General features: G+C 34.9%; 3 protein-coding genes across 4 annotated transcripts; 2 read left to right on the top strand and 1 right to left on the bottom strand.

The window, feature by feature from the left end:
- Positions 1–423: 423 nt before the first annotated feature.
- LOC111274036 (uncharacterized) lies at positions 424–3,746 on the top strand. Its single transcript, XM_089755480.1, has 7 exons — positions 424–1,284; positions 1,526–1,678; positions 1,812–1,937; positions 2,031–2,078; positions 2,192–2,697; positions 2,851–3,061; positions 3,153–3,746. Exons 1-7 carry the CDS (start codon positions 699–701, stop codon positions 3,584–3,586), a joined length of 2,064 nt encoding a protein of 687 aa, XP_089611606.1. The 5' UTR covers positions 424–698; the 3' UTR covers positions 3,587–3,746.
- Positions 3,747–4,743: 997 nt separating this feature from the next.
- Positions 4,744–5,528, bottom strand: LOC111274035 (putative transcription repressor OFP9). The gene has a single exon (XM_022858689.2). It carries the CDS (start codon positions 5,375–5,377, stop codon positions 4,910–4,912), a length of 468 nt encoding a protein of 155 aa, XP_022714424.2. The 5' UTR covers positions 5,378–5,528; the 3' UTR covers positions 4,744–4,909.
- Positions 5,529–8,076: 2,548 nt separating this feature from the next.
- On the top strand, positions 8,077–12,730 carry LOC111275234 (pyrophosphate--fructose 6-phosphate 1-phosphotransferase subunit beta-like). Of its 2 annotated transcripts, none has more exons than XM_022860431.2 (16): positions 8,077–8,365; positions 8,564–8,725; positions 8,838–8,959; positions 9,461–9,514; positions 9,597–9,703; positions 9,813–9,918; positions 10,012–10,075; positions 10,299–10,387; positions 10,641–10,772; positions 10,924–11,094; positions 11,174–11,289; positions 11,441–11,552; positions 11,699–11,783; positions 12,091–12,135; positions 12,218–12,286; positions 12,380–12,730. In XM_022860431.2, exons 1-16 carry the CDS (start codon positions 8,176–8,178, stop codon positions 12,454–12,456), a joined length of 1,701 nt encoding a protein of 566 aa, XP_022716166.2. In that variant the 5' UTR covers positions 8,077–8,175; the 3' UTR covers positions 12,457–12,730. The 2 variants fall into 2 exon arrangements, with proteins under 2 accessions (XP_022716166.2, XP_022716165.2); XM_022860430.2 differs by having other exon boundaries at positions 9,810–9,918.
- The last annotated feature ends 3,515 nt before the right edge of the window (positions 12,731–16,245 follow it).

Raw genomic sequence — 16,245 nt, 5'->3', positions numbered from 1 at the left:
TATATTAAGTTAATCATATCATTTAAATATTTGTATTATATTTATATCAAAATTATTCATATCATAACTAAAATTATATTTAAAAAAAATATGATATAATGACACGAATAACCAGATTTAACGGAGTCATAAGCAACATTTATATTATAAATAGATAATTATATAAATAGAATACTTACAATTTAATAATGGAATGTCAGAACCTATATCTTTTGCAGTTGATCGCATACCAAGCATTGGGCTACTTCACATTTTCTTCTTTTTCATTTTCCCCTTCACGCTATCAGCTGCCAGCTAGGTGGGAATATTTAAAAGGAAGGAATAATCTCATTTTGCGAGGGAAGAGAATGAATGATGTACTTGCTCCATTCAGCTTATTTCCCAGGCATAATAAATATCAGACAATAAGCTGAAAATTGAGGAATTGCGCCCGAGAAGATTAGCTTGGGACCTTGGGGACTTCTACTTTCTAGCATTAGAGCATCTGCGACTTGGAAGCCTGTTGTGTTTCTGCACTTTACTACATTCTTACGAATGGTTCAACTTTTTCTTTTTGAGGTTTAAACTTTGTTAATTGATTAAGCAAGTGAAGATACCATTTCTATGCCATGCTATGCTATCTTCCAAGTAAGAGCAATCTATAAAACCAGGCTTCACACTACCCTTTACCAACCCCATCAAGAGTTAGCTAGAGAGATATGGAAAAAGAAATAGATATCCAGGAACAGATGGATAATACTATCATTGAAGGGATAAGAGAGCCATATGAAAAAGCCCTGAAAGATGACGCCCCATCTCTAAAAAACTTCTACAAATTCAAACCTGATGATGCATTGTTCAGTCCTATTACGGCTAGTAAAGATACCGTGTTCCACATTGCAGCTTACAGAGGAAGCCAAGAAATGCTTGAGGTTCTGCTTGAAATGGTGCCGCCATCCAGGAAACGTGATGTGTTAAAGGTGAAGAACATTCATGGGAACACAATTCTGCATGAGGTGGCCGCCTCTAAAAATGTTAAAGCAGCACATTTCTTGGTTAGAACGCTGCTGTTGCCTGATGGCTCGAGCATTATTCATGAGAAAGATATCCGTGAACGGGAAGAGATATTAGCAGATCGAAACAATTTTGGCGAAACCCCTCTGTACAGGGCCGCAGCGTTTGGCACCACAAACATGGTTCTGTATTTTGCACAAAAAATTGAAGAAGTGGGAACTCTTCATGATCACTTCAAAAGAAATGATGGAGTCTCCATTCTTCATATTGCTGTCATCTTCCTAAATTTTGGTATTTCAATCTTAATTTCTTATACATTAATTATAGCATACTTGAGAAAATGAATTAATTCATGTGGTGAGGACTGATTAAAATCAAAATACTAGCAGATTCGTACAGTTAAATCTTTGCTTTTTTTTTTTTCTTATAATACGACAAAAGATGTCTCCAGACTTGTGCTTAGATCTAATCCTTTCCCGTGACGATCTTAAGCGCAGTCTCAACAGTTTTATTTGGCTTTACATCAATGCAGAGACAGCTATATGGTTATTGAACAAAGATCCAACACTAGCAACATACAAGCGAGAGAAGGATGGGAAGACATGTCTTCACCTGCTCGCCAGCATGCCAACTGCATTCAGGAGTACTAGTCGCATGAACGTTTTTAAGCAATTCATCTACACTTGTATGTCTTCTAATTTTAAATATATATATATATATATATATATATTATACACCAAACATGAACATTCCCAACTCATGTCAATTTTCAATGTTTTTGTCGTTGGTACTGATTTAGATTGCACTTGAATTTGCAGACCTTCCAATCAATTTAGGTGATGATGATGATGAATTTGATCAGCTGATTTCATCGAGTCAGAGCAGAGATTTGGAACGTGGCCAGCCAAGCAAAAGACCCCCTGAATTAAAGCAGCTCTCTGCATGTAATAAATGGATAAATACCAAGTTTCCAAAGCCTATTCCTACTTTGTGTTTCATTATATTTATACCGAGATATTAATTTCCAATCACAACAGGTTTCAAGATGAGAATGTGCCGCCGTATTTGGAGATGTCTCGCTAAAGGTGCGATTGATATATTTTCTCTTTTTAATGTTTGTTTTCCAAACTTTTTCTTTTATAAAATTCGCTGAAGGTGATGACGATGAATTTGCATGCACGATAATATATATGGATAGGATGGAAAACCATTACGGAGATAGGGATCCAAAAAAAAATGAATACATCAGCGGTTAAACTGATGGAGATGCTGGTGAGGAGGGATGCTTCATGGTTAGTGCCCCATGAAACAGAGGAGAACAACTTAATTTGCTTAGACAGAGAGGAAGAAGAAATGGAGACAGACGCTACCTCAGCAAAGAGGAGTAGATTACCTGATTCCCCGGTGCTTATAGCAGCTAGGACAGGAATCCTGGAGATTGTCGAGGAGATGCTCAAGGTGTACCCTCAAGCGTTGGAACACATTAATCAGAATGGACAAAACATATTGCATTTCGCTATTATGCATCGGCAACACAAGATATTTGATCTTGTGACTAAGAAGAAGCCAAGTGACAGGTTGTTTTTGGGGATTGACAACGATGGCTGTACCATATTGCATTATACTGCTGAGATGAGATATTTTACTGGTGGAACCAGCACTACCGCTGCTCTCCAACTGCAAGAGGAGTTGAAATGGTTCAAGGTCAGCCATGTCCCACCTAGCCTTCTTTAATACTTAAGCAAGATTTGAACTAGCTAGCTAGACAATTACATGATTATCCAAATCCATTCTTTCCTTAAAGAATGATTTTGCTGTTGCTTGTGTGTGTGTGTGTGTATATATATATATATGCAGGATGTGGAACATAAACTTCCTCCATATTATACCATGCACCGCAACAAGAAGAATCTCACAGCAAAGCAGTTTTTCAACAAGCAGCATGAAGACCAACATCGAGCTGCACAAAAATGGGTGAAGAACACCTCTCAATCATGCTCAACTGTCGCAACTCTTGTTGCTACTGTTGTCTTCGCAGCCGCATACACCGCACCAGGAGGTTACCTTGGTAAAGTACTACATTTTATTACTCAATTTATTTTCTTCTTTAAAGAGTCATTCCTAAAAATATGCATCAATTATGTGATCTAATTCTACAGCAAGTGGCAAACCCCTTCTCCTGGAAAGCCCTCTCTATTCTTTTTTCACTGTCATGGACGTTGCAGGCCTTGCAAGCTCCTTGACCTCGGTGGTGATCTTTCTTTCAATCCTCACATCTTCCCTTGAGATTGATGAGTTTCATCGTCATCTCCCTCGAAAACTTACACTTGGCTTCATCTTTCTCTTCTTCTCCGTGACAACGACCATGCTTACATTCACCGCTACAATTTTGCTCCTTATTCATTTGGAGAAAAAGTGGACTACATCTCTCACATATGCCGCTGCATTCCTTCCTATATGTGTGTTTGCGTTGTTTCAGTTCCGTCTTTATTATGAGTACACTAGTGCTGCTATCAAAAGTATATTTGACTTCATGAAGACGATTCTACCTGGAAACTGGGATTTAGGCCCGCTTAAGCGTAAAAAAGATTGATTAAGTTTCACTTTTGGGAACTTCTAATAGCTGCTCTACCTTTTTATTTTGGGTGGAATTCTTTTTTATATTTTTTCGAATCACATAAACTATCTAAACTTTGTTAATTTCTATGTGTGTTTGTCTATTATATATATGATAACTCTCATCGAGATCTTTTTAAGTATAAGTTGTATAAAAAAGATTGACAGATACATTCAAGATTTCTGACTCAAGTACTGATTGAGAACAGGGGAATATAAACTTGATTTCAACTATTTCTACCTGCATTTTCTACAAGCATGCGTTCAGATTTTTTATTTTTCAAAAGATATTGCCAAAGTTAGGCCTTATTTATGGTCTGAAATGATTAGGTCAATATAGTATTGTTAAGCATCCATCTTGAATAAAAACCCATCTTATGCATGCAAAGATGGAAGAAACTCACGTGACAGATATAAAAAAAAATAATATAAAAAAATTTTAATTTTGATATCATATTAAGTATCAATTTAAAATTAATTAAGAACAAGTGAAAAAGTTCAACCTGATGTAAATAATACCACTTTAACAACTATCATAAGGACTGACGTAACCTGACTGCACATTGCAATCTAATTTGTTTAACCAAAAAATAAAAAAAAAAAAGGTTGAATTATATTAAGGAGCCTATCCGTCATGCCACGAAAGCAATCGGATGAACAGGAACCCATGCTGCACTATCCATCATTAACCCAATCTAGGATGTCTCCTGTTTACACAACAAAAAGAGCATACATCTTTATTTTTTACTGCCTTTGATCCCATCTGATGAAAACAAGGATAGAAAAATGGCAATTCCTTCACCATGCGCCTTGCCGTGATGCTTCAAAAATCAACACCCAAATTCATCGTTATTCTTTGAAGGTTGAGAAACTTGTAAGTTAGGTTCAATTAATCATGCAACATATCACATTTGAGTTTCTTTTGCCACAAATAAAAGGGGCTTTTTCCCATTTCGACATAGATGATTTTGGTTTTCTTATTGTCCTTATACCGATCAGAAACAGTGAATTTTAGACTTTCGCAATAACTGGAAAGAGAACAGAGCAATCTTTCTGAAGGATCAAAATTTATCCCCTATTAAAAGCTTTTCATTAGTACTTCAATGCTCAGGCTCACATATTATGGTCAAGGGCACAGCTAACATGCTAACTTATTGACGATTTTATTTAATTTAGTTATTTAGCCCAGAGTCACAGAAAGACCCCAGCTGAATAGTCCTCCCATGGATGCACTATAAATTGCTCATTCTTGTTCAAGACTGCGACACCAGTATACTAGGAAAAAATATCACATTGTTTTTCAATGGCGTTGACAACATAAAAACAAATTAGTGCAAACCTCATGGAAAACTGCTAGTATAATCCCATGATACTCCTCAGAATTCATTGATACATAATAATTTAAGAGGCTGCGTAGATCCTTGGGCTCTTGAATCCGGTTCACCATAATCATCTCAACCATAGACTCTCTAAAATCTTCTCTTGGATCGTAAGAGCACTTTTCCATGGCTACCATAACAACAAATTTAGTCCCTTCACTTCTTTGCCGCCTTCTCTCTATATGCCCCGTTTCCTGCCTTTCTCTAATCATCTGGTCTAGCCTCTCTTGAACCATGGCGTGTGCTAGGCTTGAAATCGATGCAAACCTATCAGAATTGAAGCTTTCTGCTTCCTCCGAAGAAGAGACACTAAGCCTGCAATTGCAACACAAAGCCCTGCATCCTCTCAGTTGAAGCCTCTGGTTATTGTGTTCTTTAGAGGCTTTCATCTTCAAGCATGGACATGAATCTTTGAAGGAAATTTTGTGCCAAAATAATCATTTATGCTCAAATAGGCAGTGGGTTACTTTAAGTATGATTGTGTCTTGAGTTTGAGACAATGAATACGTAAAAGATTAGGGGTCGTTGGAAGGTTTAGATTGGAAGGCAATTGGGGAACATTTGTATTGTTTAATTCAGCTTGAAATCATGATGTGGACTGCTACATCTTTAATAGTGCTACTAACCTTTATGGGTAGTGTTAGGTGGCTTAGTTATTAAAAGTTTTGTTGAAATGGAATGACGGGGTCCATGAAGCCTCTAGATTGTTCCTTTGTTTTCTAAGTTAAGGCTACTAGCTCTAGAATTAAAGACAAATAGCCCAAAAGAAAAGTTTTGGTTGGTTTCACATGACTTGTTGGAATCAGGGTTAGTGAGTACTAATTTCAGATAAAAAAAAATGAACTTTAAATAGCCAATAGCTGCTGCTGCTGCTGCTGCTGCTATCCTTGGAGAAGAGTTAATCATAAATTTGAAGCGGATTCCAAAGGAATTCTCCATTAAACTAAGTAGCATCCACCGATTTTGTAAAAACTTAGCCTCATATTTGAATTCACAAGAAAACCTTCCAAATCAAAAGGGCAAAACCTAGCAATTGATGCACTTGCTAAATTAGAAGTTGAAGATGACCAAGATGCAGCGACTAAATTACTACAGAGGAACTACAGCAAACATGTCAGTTAAAAACTATAACGATGCAACAGTCTGCTAGCAAAAAGTTTCCGATCAACTACCGCGATCTAAAAATAGTTAATTGTGATAGAAAACGAAAGAACTGCCCCATGAACGGGTCCGGGTAAATATTAAAGAAGGTTGTTTTAAGAACAAAGCACGTTCTTTGCTTTCCACTTGTTCTTAGCTACTTTTATTCCAACTCTTCTTTTAGGTTGCATATGATTAGATGAACTGATCTGAATTTCTTGTAATTGCATTTTCCTTTATCTTGTTTTAGAGCCTAACAAGCATTCTTCAAATGCCTACCAGTTGCCTAATTGAATTATGGAGAAAATCGGACAAAGTTTTGCATAGCTGGATGGAATCTCTTTTATGGATTATTCTTTATGTTTTGGACATAGAGAGGGAGATAAGAAGACAAACAGAAAAAATAATAATAATAGGAAAGGGGTAAGAGTTACTATTAAAACACTCTTTAAGTTTAGCATGTGATAATCATTTATGTGTATCATGAATTACTGACCAACTAGAAATTTATCAAGGAAAATAGAGTATTCCAAAACATTAACTAACAATTTAATATGGTACTTAGAAGTATTCCAAGTTGTTCACAATGGCAGCACATGTAACTATGATGATCATCTGCTAATAAAACCTAAAAAGTTAAGCCCAAGTCCGCGTAATCAAAAGACAGGGTGTTCCTAACATTCTTGGGTTCTTTTGAGAAATCAGAGAACGGGTAAAAGCGAAGAATTAATGAATTGGGATGTTCACCAAAATTATGGCTTTTGCAGACTTCACGGTGTAGAAGGGCGCCTGGCAAGGACAGAAAAGTGCGGCAGCACGTTTGATCTTCAAGTGAGTTCTTTAAACTTTCCAGATTTGAGCACTTGGGGACATTTCTGGTTCCAGTTTGTCATGAGTAGCATGGTATTTCGGTGTCTGGGTCTTGGGGCAGATATTTGTGTATTTCCTGTTTTTTCTGACAAGTATGATTACATCTATGATTTGGTGCGGCTAAACTATTAGTAATATTTGTGTTTTGATTACTATCATTCTAAGGTTGTGCATGCTGTCGCCATCCATCTGAAAACAGCAAAGCATTCTAGTAATATTTCCTGCAGTAGTGTCGACCTGGCATGCACCGAGATTGCTTTACAAATCAGATCTACTCCTAAAATATATGACGAACATGTCAAGTTCAATTAATGATCATTTCAGTTGATCCATTATTTAGTACTGTTCTTCTAATCAAAGATGCTATCTTCATTACTGACACCACTCATTCTTGAATTAAGACTAATCTTAGTTCCTATAGGTCAATTGTAGAATTGCACTCACCATTGAGTTTCAAGACAGGCGCTGAAACTAGTTATAGATTATTAAAGCCATGTCTTACAGATATCTGGGTGATATCTTTTTAACCTATTTGGATAAGAACTAAGAGACATCTTAAGCAAAATCGATATCTTTTTGGGTTCTGTGGGAGCGAGGGAACGAGCTTTAGCAGTGGGTTTTGGACTGATTCCGAAGAGCCAAATCTCGCTTTTAGATCGGATCTTAACCAGGTCACCAAGCTCAACCATTCTTTAGAGTAGATTAGGCCCAATCTGTTGGGCCCTAAATTAAACAAGTTATTATTACCACTAAAATAATAATGAAGATATGTGGAATATGAGTATATGCCTTTTGAGCTTTCCCACCAACCAAAGGGAAGGTTAGGTAAGGACAAAACCAAATCCACGAAAGCACTCATGCTTATCTCCACTTTGCTCTGACTTACCGCCTGCCACCGTCTACTGGACCACGAAACTGCGTTCCTCATTGTCGTTTTGCACGTTAAATCCCCAAAATACCATCGATTTCAATGGGCAAACAGATACGTTTCTGGGGCGGAGTCTCCCAAGCCAACCTAAGAAGACATTATTACCCTTCTAGTTCGACTTAAAACCGACCGTGCCAGCTAGCTGTAGACGAATCCAATAGATTCACGCTCGGAGTCGGTTCGCGAGTCGTCTCGCAACTGAAAAGAGTGAGTTTGGTATAACAAACAAATCAAACACTAGTAAAAGATATGTCTCCTTCTTTGGTCACAAATGGCGATGTCGCCGCCGTTATAACGGCTCCAGTGGCCGGACGTGTTGCCTCTGTTTACAGTGAAGTCCAAACGAGTCGTATCGACCACTCTCTTCCTCTCCCTTCTGTTTTTAGAAATCCCTTCAAAATCGTCGATGGGCCAACTAGCTCCGCCGCCGGCAACCCTGGTTCTTCCCTCTTCTTTCTTTACTTCTCTTTTTTCTCTTTTTCATTTTCGATCCAATCTCTTATTTATCTAGATCTTCGTGCAAGTAAAGCAGTAGTCTTTGGCTCTGTTCACTGAACTGAAAGTTTTCTGTTATTTTAATTAAAAGAAAAGGTTTAGGTTTTTTAATGTAAAGATTTGGTTTTTTTTTCTTTGGCAGATGAGATTGCAAAGCTGTTTCCAAATCTGTTCGGCCAACCATCGGTAATGTTGGTGCCTAACGGAGCTGATAGTATCCGATCTGATCAGAAGCTGAAGATCGGCGTCGTTTTGTCTGGAGGACAGGCACCTGGAGGTCACAATGTGATTTCTGGAATATTTGGTTAGTCCTTTGTCTCGATGACATGTTTCAATAACCTTGCATGTGTTTCTAGAATAATGATACTTGTGATAGTGGAAGTTAAATGTCATCTTTTTTCTCTTTGGGATGATAGATTACTTGCAGGATCGCGCGAAAGGTAGCATTCTGTATGGATTTAGGGGAGGTCCTGCTGGGATCATGAAATGCAAATACGTAGAATTGACTGCGGATTATATTTACCCTTACAGAAATCAGGTATCATTTGCTAGTTTTTATAGAAATGAAAGTGAGTCTTGTTTTTAAGTGGCTTTACAGCAAAATCTTAGGAAGTAAAAGAAACAAGTAACCAAATGAAGCCTTAACAATTAGCATGTTCCTGTTGTACTTGAACCCTGCGTGACTAGATATGCATAGTTTTGGTAGTAACTATTGCCATTGGGGATTTTGATTATTATAAGCTTGAAATTTCTACATTTTTGACATGCAAATGGTCGGTGTGTGTATATGATTAGTAGCTTCAGCTTAATTTGCTCTTTCCGGAAAATGGAACAGTTTGAACAGTATAAAAGAACAAGGCATGGCAATGTGTCACGCCACCTACATAATGGTATAGGTTCATGTCATTGCCAATATTAGTCATTCTATGTTTTCTTATGCACATTAATTTTAGCTTTGCATCTCTATAGGTGCAACATATGCGCTGACCCCTAAAGCGGAGATCCCAACTTATTTCATGTCTTTATCTATTTTAACCAGGGTGGCTTTGATATGATCTGTAGTGGCAGAGACAAGATTGAAACTCCTGAGCAGGTAAGATTATTTCCATAATTCATGCAAGTTATTGAGTTTTTATCAACTAACAGTGGCTGAGTAAAGTGGCTATAATTTTCAGTTTAAGCAAGCTGAAGAAACAGTAATGAAGCTTGATTTGGATGGGCTTCTTGTTATTGGTGGGGATGACTCAAACACAAATGCATGCCTTCTTGCTGAAAACTTCAGGTATAGTTAGAGGAATATTTTATAGTTGAGATATGTAGCTGTTGATGTAAAGTATACCTTATCCATTTGTTCTGCTGGTGTGACTTTGTTTCTTCAATTTCTCAAGCAGGGGTAAAAATTTGAAAACTCAAGTGATTGGATGCCCAAAAACCATTGATGGTGATTTGAAATGCAAAGAGGTTCCAACAAGTTTTGGATTCGATACTGCTTGTAAGGTAAGGCTATATTTGCATTCACATTTTATACTGCTTTCACTTTATATGCCACTGTAGTTGGATGCGCACTCATGTTTGGTTACCTTCATTTAGATATATGCTGAAATGATTGGAAACGTCATGATTGATGCACGATCTACTGGAAAATATTATCATTGTAAGTGCTTGAAGCTTTCAGATTTCATGAACCTTTTGAAAAAGGTTCATACTTGTGTGATGCACACAAATTTCACTGCTTTTTTAATCAATCTGTTCATTTGCACAACTAAAACCCATCTACCTTTCAAACTATGGTTAGGGGTAGAGATGACTTCTCTCTTCCTTGCTCACCTGTTATTATTTATGTTGGTAACACTGTTTAACATCATCTGTCTCCACAGTTGTAAGGCTCATGGGGCGTGCAGCTTCGCACATTACTTTGGAGTGTGCTTTGCAGACGCACCCCAACATTACCATTATTGGAGAAGAGGTATTTGATTCTACTATTCTTATCTTACCGACAACTTCCATTGCTTTTTGCCCTACAAGTTTGAAGAAGGTTTATGTTTCTATTATTTTAGGTCATTTTCTGTGTTTATTAGTAATTATGCTCTCTATCTGTAGGTTGAGTTAGGTTTTTTACTGATTGCTTGAAGATAAAATTGTTGGTAAAGTTTCTGCAGATACCTTCATAAAAGCTTCCTTTACAAATTTAAAGTTGATCAGAGTATATCTTGTTGCAGGTTGCTGCCAAGAAGCTGACACTTAAAAATGTCACAGACTACATGGTTGATATCATTTGCAAGCGTGCTGAACTTGGTTACAACTATGGTGTTATTCTCATTCCTGAAGGTCTCATTGACTTCATTCCTGAGGTACTGTTGGTCATCAGCTGGGTCTATTTTATCAGATTGTATATGTCCTTATTATGTTTCATAATCAGGAAATCTAATGCTTTGCCATTTGCAAACATCTGCATATATGTACCACTTCTTGATTGATATGTATGCTTTTATGTGCTTCCAGGCCCAGCAGCTTATTGCTGAACTGAATGAAATTCTGGCTCATGATATTGTTGATGAAAATGGACTATGGAAAAAGAAACTTACTGATCAGTCTCTAAAGCTTTTTGAGTTCTTACCTCAAGCAATTCAAGAACAATTGATGCTTGAAAGAGATCCACATGGAAACGTTCAGGTATTTACTTTGTAATAATGTTCTTGTACTGATCTTTGTTTGCTGAAGTATTTGTTGGTTCTGTCTTTTTTACTATTAGGTTGCCAAAATAGAAACAGAGAAAATGCTCATTCAAATGGTTGAAACAGAATTGGAGAAGAGGAAGCAGGAGGGCTCTTATAGAGGCCGTTTTAAAGGACAGTCTCATTTTTTTGGGTACTTATTGCTATATCTGTTAAGAAATGGTCGTTTAAGTAGGTTTAAACCTTAGCGCTGACTGACCTGACCCATAGAGCTTATTTCTTATGGGATCGATAACTTGTTTCATTTCGACAACATCTTTCCTTAACTGATTTGTTATTTGCAGATATGAAGGAAGATGTGGCTTGCCAACTGACTTTGATGCCTGCTACTGCTATGCTTTGGGCTATGGTGCTGGAGCTCTCCTCCACAGTGGAAAAACTGGGTTGATATCATCGGTTTGTTTTCCTCACTTTCTCTGCCTTCTTGCCACCTCCCAACCCTTGTCCTTTTGTTATTCTTCTGGGTTGATATTTGATGTTCAATTGTGCTTTTAAACTTAATGAGCTAATTGTTTTGTTTTTACTTGTTGTAATGTCTGCAGGTAGGAAATTTGTGTGCCCCGGTTGAAGAATGGACTGTTGGAGGGACTGCTCTGACATCATTAATGGACGTGGAGAGGAGACATGGTATAGTTACTCTTCACCTTATCACATCGAGCAACTGTGTCTTATAGAACTTTCATTTCTTGTTACCCTTTGTCAATGTTTCATGCCATGTACTTGGTGGCATCTGCATAGCTGCTTTTAACGAGTAAAATGTAAAACATCACCATACTATAGTGTGGTCAGCCATTGCAAGCCTTTCTCTACTATAAATTAAGCAACAAATAGTCTTCAAAAATTACCTTGACCTTCTCACAGTCAATTTGTTTCTTTTTTGTTATTTTTCTGCTCAGTAATTCTACCACTGCATTAACATTGAAATAATTTGCAGGTAAATTCAAGCCTGTTATCAAGAAGGCAATGGTAGAATTGGAAGGTAAGATTCTAGATCATTATGCTACTGGCTACTTTGTTGGACGAACTTGAAACTAAGCCACAAGGTTGTGACGATTATGCAGGTGCACCATTCAAGAAATTTGCTTCCATGCGGGAGCAGTGGGCCCTTAAGAACCACTATATTAGTCCTGGTTGGTTATGAATTCTATATATGTCAACCTTCCAAAGCAGTATTGTTAAATCTGGTTATACGTAGTATTTTAACTGATGGGATTTGGTTGCAGGTCCTATTCAATTTGTTGGGCCAGCTTCCAATGCAGTTAACCATACCCTGCTGCTCGAACTTGGTGCTCAAGCTTAGAGCTATTGATTAAAATTACTGCTTTCACAGAAGTTCAGATGTTACTGCTTTCACAGAAGCTCAGATGTCTAGAGTTAGCAAGGCAAACTTAAAAATACGTTTTGCTTGTGAAGGTCTTGTTTCTTTTTTGAAGAAATTTGAAATTTAAACCTTGAGGTTTTGGGAGAATGAAATTAGCGATGTGTGGATTTCGAAGCTCTAAGAACCAATTACATGTTGCATCATGGACTTGTAAATGGAGTTTGAACTGTTGCAGTTGCCCTTTGTTTTTTATTGACGTTGTATATTGCAATTAATTAGCCATTACGACTGCCGTTGCCTTGGAACTACCCAGGTCACATCTAGGCCAAAGAAGGGAATAAAACAAAGGTACCTAGGCCACCTCCAGCCTAAAGGACTTGATTTGAATAAAAACAACGCATGGACAGGAAGCCCAGAATACATGTCGAGTCGAGGGATGGCAAAGTTTGAAGAAAAAGGAAAATATATTTTATTATTTTAGTAGAATACATGCATAATATATAACAAAGATAATTCTAGTGGAAGGCTGGATTTGTTGCATGTAAATTGATTTTTAAAAATGTTTTTTTTTTTAGAAAAATAAAGATTTTACGTTGTTTGAGTTTAATGAAAAATATCTTTATTGTTTGATTTTTTTTAATTTATTTTTTTAAAATAATGTTGATATAACTATTAAATAATAAAATATAATAAGGAATTAACTTATATCATTGTAAAAATTTTTTAGTTTTATTTTTTTAATTATTAATTTAAATAGATTTAAGGGATAGGGTTAAATCAATTTTATTTTTTTACTTTTCTCTTTCATTTTTTGAATTTATTGAATTCGATAATTAAAGAGATGTAAAATGTTTTTAATATAATTTGATCTTTTCCCATAAAATATATTGAAATTATTTATTATTATATTTAATAATATTAAAAAATAATTTTATTTCAATGATAATATTTAATATTAAAATATTATATTAATATTAAACACTGAAAACAAATTTATTTATTAATGATTATATTAATATTAAAATTGTACTACATTATTAAAATATTGTTTTTATTAATACAATAATATTAAAATGATAATATTTAATACGAAAACATTAAAAATAGTTATACTACTAAAATAATTATATTATATATTGTAACTATCTATTATTAAATCATTATAAAAATACTATTTATTTACATTTATTATTAAAATAGTAATATAAATGAATTGGTCAATAAAATATAAAAATAAATATTTTAAATTAAAAATATTAAAATAAGATTAAAACTATTCATATTATTAAAATAATAAAAATATTATTTACTATATCAATATTTATTATTAAAATAATATTTTATTATTTATTATTAAAATAGTAAAATATTAAAATATTTATATTTAATATCAAAAGACTATTAATATTAATATTTTATTTTTTAATTAAAATAAAATAAAAATATTTTTAATATAATAATATTTTGAGTCGTATCAAATCAAACTCAAGTTTAAATATCATGTTTAATGCTTGACTTAAATAAAATTATAAAATATTTTAAACTAAAATATTAGAAAATTTTTTAAAGTAAAATTAAATAATAATTTTGTTTATTAATATAGAAATATTTAAAGTCATGTCAATTTTTTTTTTTAATTTATAATCCATTCTTAAACCTCTCTTACCTTATCATGTATTTGACTGAAAAGAATATTATGTGTATAAATTCTTTCGAATTATAATCTCTAAATGTCAATTTTAATAATATATCAACGAATTTAAAAGATAATCAACATGTTAAATTAAGTTTAAATTTAAAAATCATGTCTAAAGTTACGCTCTGAGTAGAATTATGATCACAAATTTAATAAATAATTTAACTCATAAATAATTTTTTTAAAATGTTTTTTGTTTTAGAAAAAGAAAAAATAATTTTTAAAAAAGTGATCTCATTTTTTATTGACTAATAAATATTGATCAATTAATTTTCTATTAAACAAAGATTAAAAAATACAAAAATTATCTTTTGAAAGTAATTTTTCACCCCGACCAAATGGAACCGAAGAGCGGCAGAGATTTCATGGAGAACTGTGAGAACCAAACCAGTTGGAAGGGTGTTTAGGACAATGAGTAATCCAATCTCATCGAGTATTATTACGAGTCTAGGATTTTTTCATTTGAACTCCGTGCTTTCTCCTTGACATATATGATTCTGTTCCGTCTTTAATTTCCTGTTCAAGCACAAGAAACCAGCCGCCATTGTCCTGTTGCGCAAGAGCCATCAGATTGTTGGTACATCGGTCAATCCAGCAATAGCATCAAGCGAAAATGCTTCACTTGCCAAACCACTAGCAACTCTATTAGCATCCCGTTGGGAGTTGATGAGCATGCATTAACCTAACCTTTGAGTGATTTTACTCCATAGAACGTAAATCCATAAACCATCGATTCATGAACCTAGAATCCTCTTTCCACAGCTTTCAAATTGCCCCAAGAAAAATGGCCTTCCACTCAAAATATTCTGGCATCCACCATGAGCTATAGCCAAAAATGCCAGGGATGGGATAGTTCTCAACCTTATTCAAAATGAGAAAGCTATGCTACATCTTTGCTTTTCCATCTAAAACTGGCCAGTGGCAAACTGTCTTATTAATCCTTACCCTGCCTATGCATTTCAAGAGCATCTCATTCATAATAATTGCATTATAATTAATTAATTAAAATTTAAAATTATGTAAAATTTAATAAAATATTACGTGGAATTCCCAAGTGAATCCCTATATAATTTTAGAATGTGATTGGATAATTGTCCAATAATCTTAAAAATGTGAAATGTGGAAAACAGTTGTAAAGAGTAGTCAAACTGGAACATAATCTTTCGCACCGCCCCAAAAATAAAAAAATGGAACATAGTCCTTTATACTACTTTTAGCCAGCTTTGCAAAATGACGACCCAAAGGCAAAACCATGCTACAAGACAACAATGTAAATGCAAAATATCCTAGGCACATGCATGTGTCCTCTAATTAAACGACGAATAACATTAAAAATGGTTTTTCTTCCTTGCTAAATAGAAAAAGTTGAACCACATGTCATTGCCCCATCCTAATAGCACTCAAATTTAAGGCTTCTGCCCATCACTGACGATTTAGTATTTGATTAGATTAAACATTATATTGCTCTGATCACAAATTTTTTAACCTTTGGCCTCTATCTCTAAACCAATTCGGAAAAAGTCCAAATGAAAGCCAAAAAAAAAAATAATAATTAAAAGAAAATAAGAGTAGGCATCTAGGGTCCTAAATAACCTTCATCAAGCAATCTTTGCTTTCCAAGAATAGATAAGTCAAATGGTAGATTAGCCTTTCGATATAATAGAGGGGATTTGATGAATTCACATGCTGCACAATGTTTCTTTTTTTTTTTTTTGTCATTTAACATTAAGGTTGAGTCAAAAGTAACTTTTAAATGAAAAAACTACTTTCATCAGCAATGCTAAACTAAATTTAAATTTTCAAGTTAAACAATTTTGGTTAAGCATATATTAAATCATTTCAAAAGAAACATTTAAACAGTTGTAATAGTTGGTAGGCATCAAATCATGGCAACCCCAAAACAGAAGTTGTTCAAGAGACAATGATAAAACAAGCGAACGGCTTGGAAGGAATAGAAACTTTTAAATGGACCTGTCTTTTTTGTTGTGAAGCTTCGAAGTGGAGTGTTTGCAATTTCACTTCACTACTCCATAGGAGAAAAGAGCGAAGCCCAAGGTCTAGTGCTATGAGCC

Source organism: Durio zibethinus, chromosome 26 (genome assembly GCF_047325235.1).
Source record: "Durio zibethinus cultivar Kanyao isolate XHJ-2024 chromosome 26, ASM4732523v1, whole genome shotgun sequence".
NCBI lineage: Eukaryota > Viridiplantae > Streptophyta > Magnoliopsida > Malvales > Malvaceae > Durio > Durio zibethinus.
Note: the sequence above shows the minus strand (reverse complement) of the source record. Positions and strands in the feature narration are given on the sequence as shown.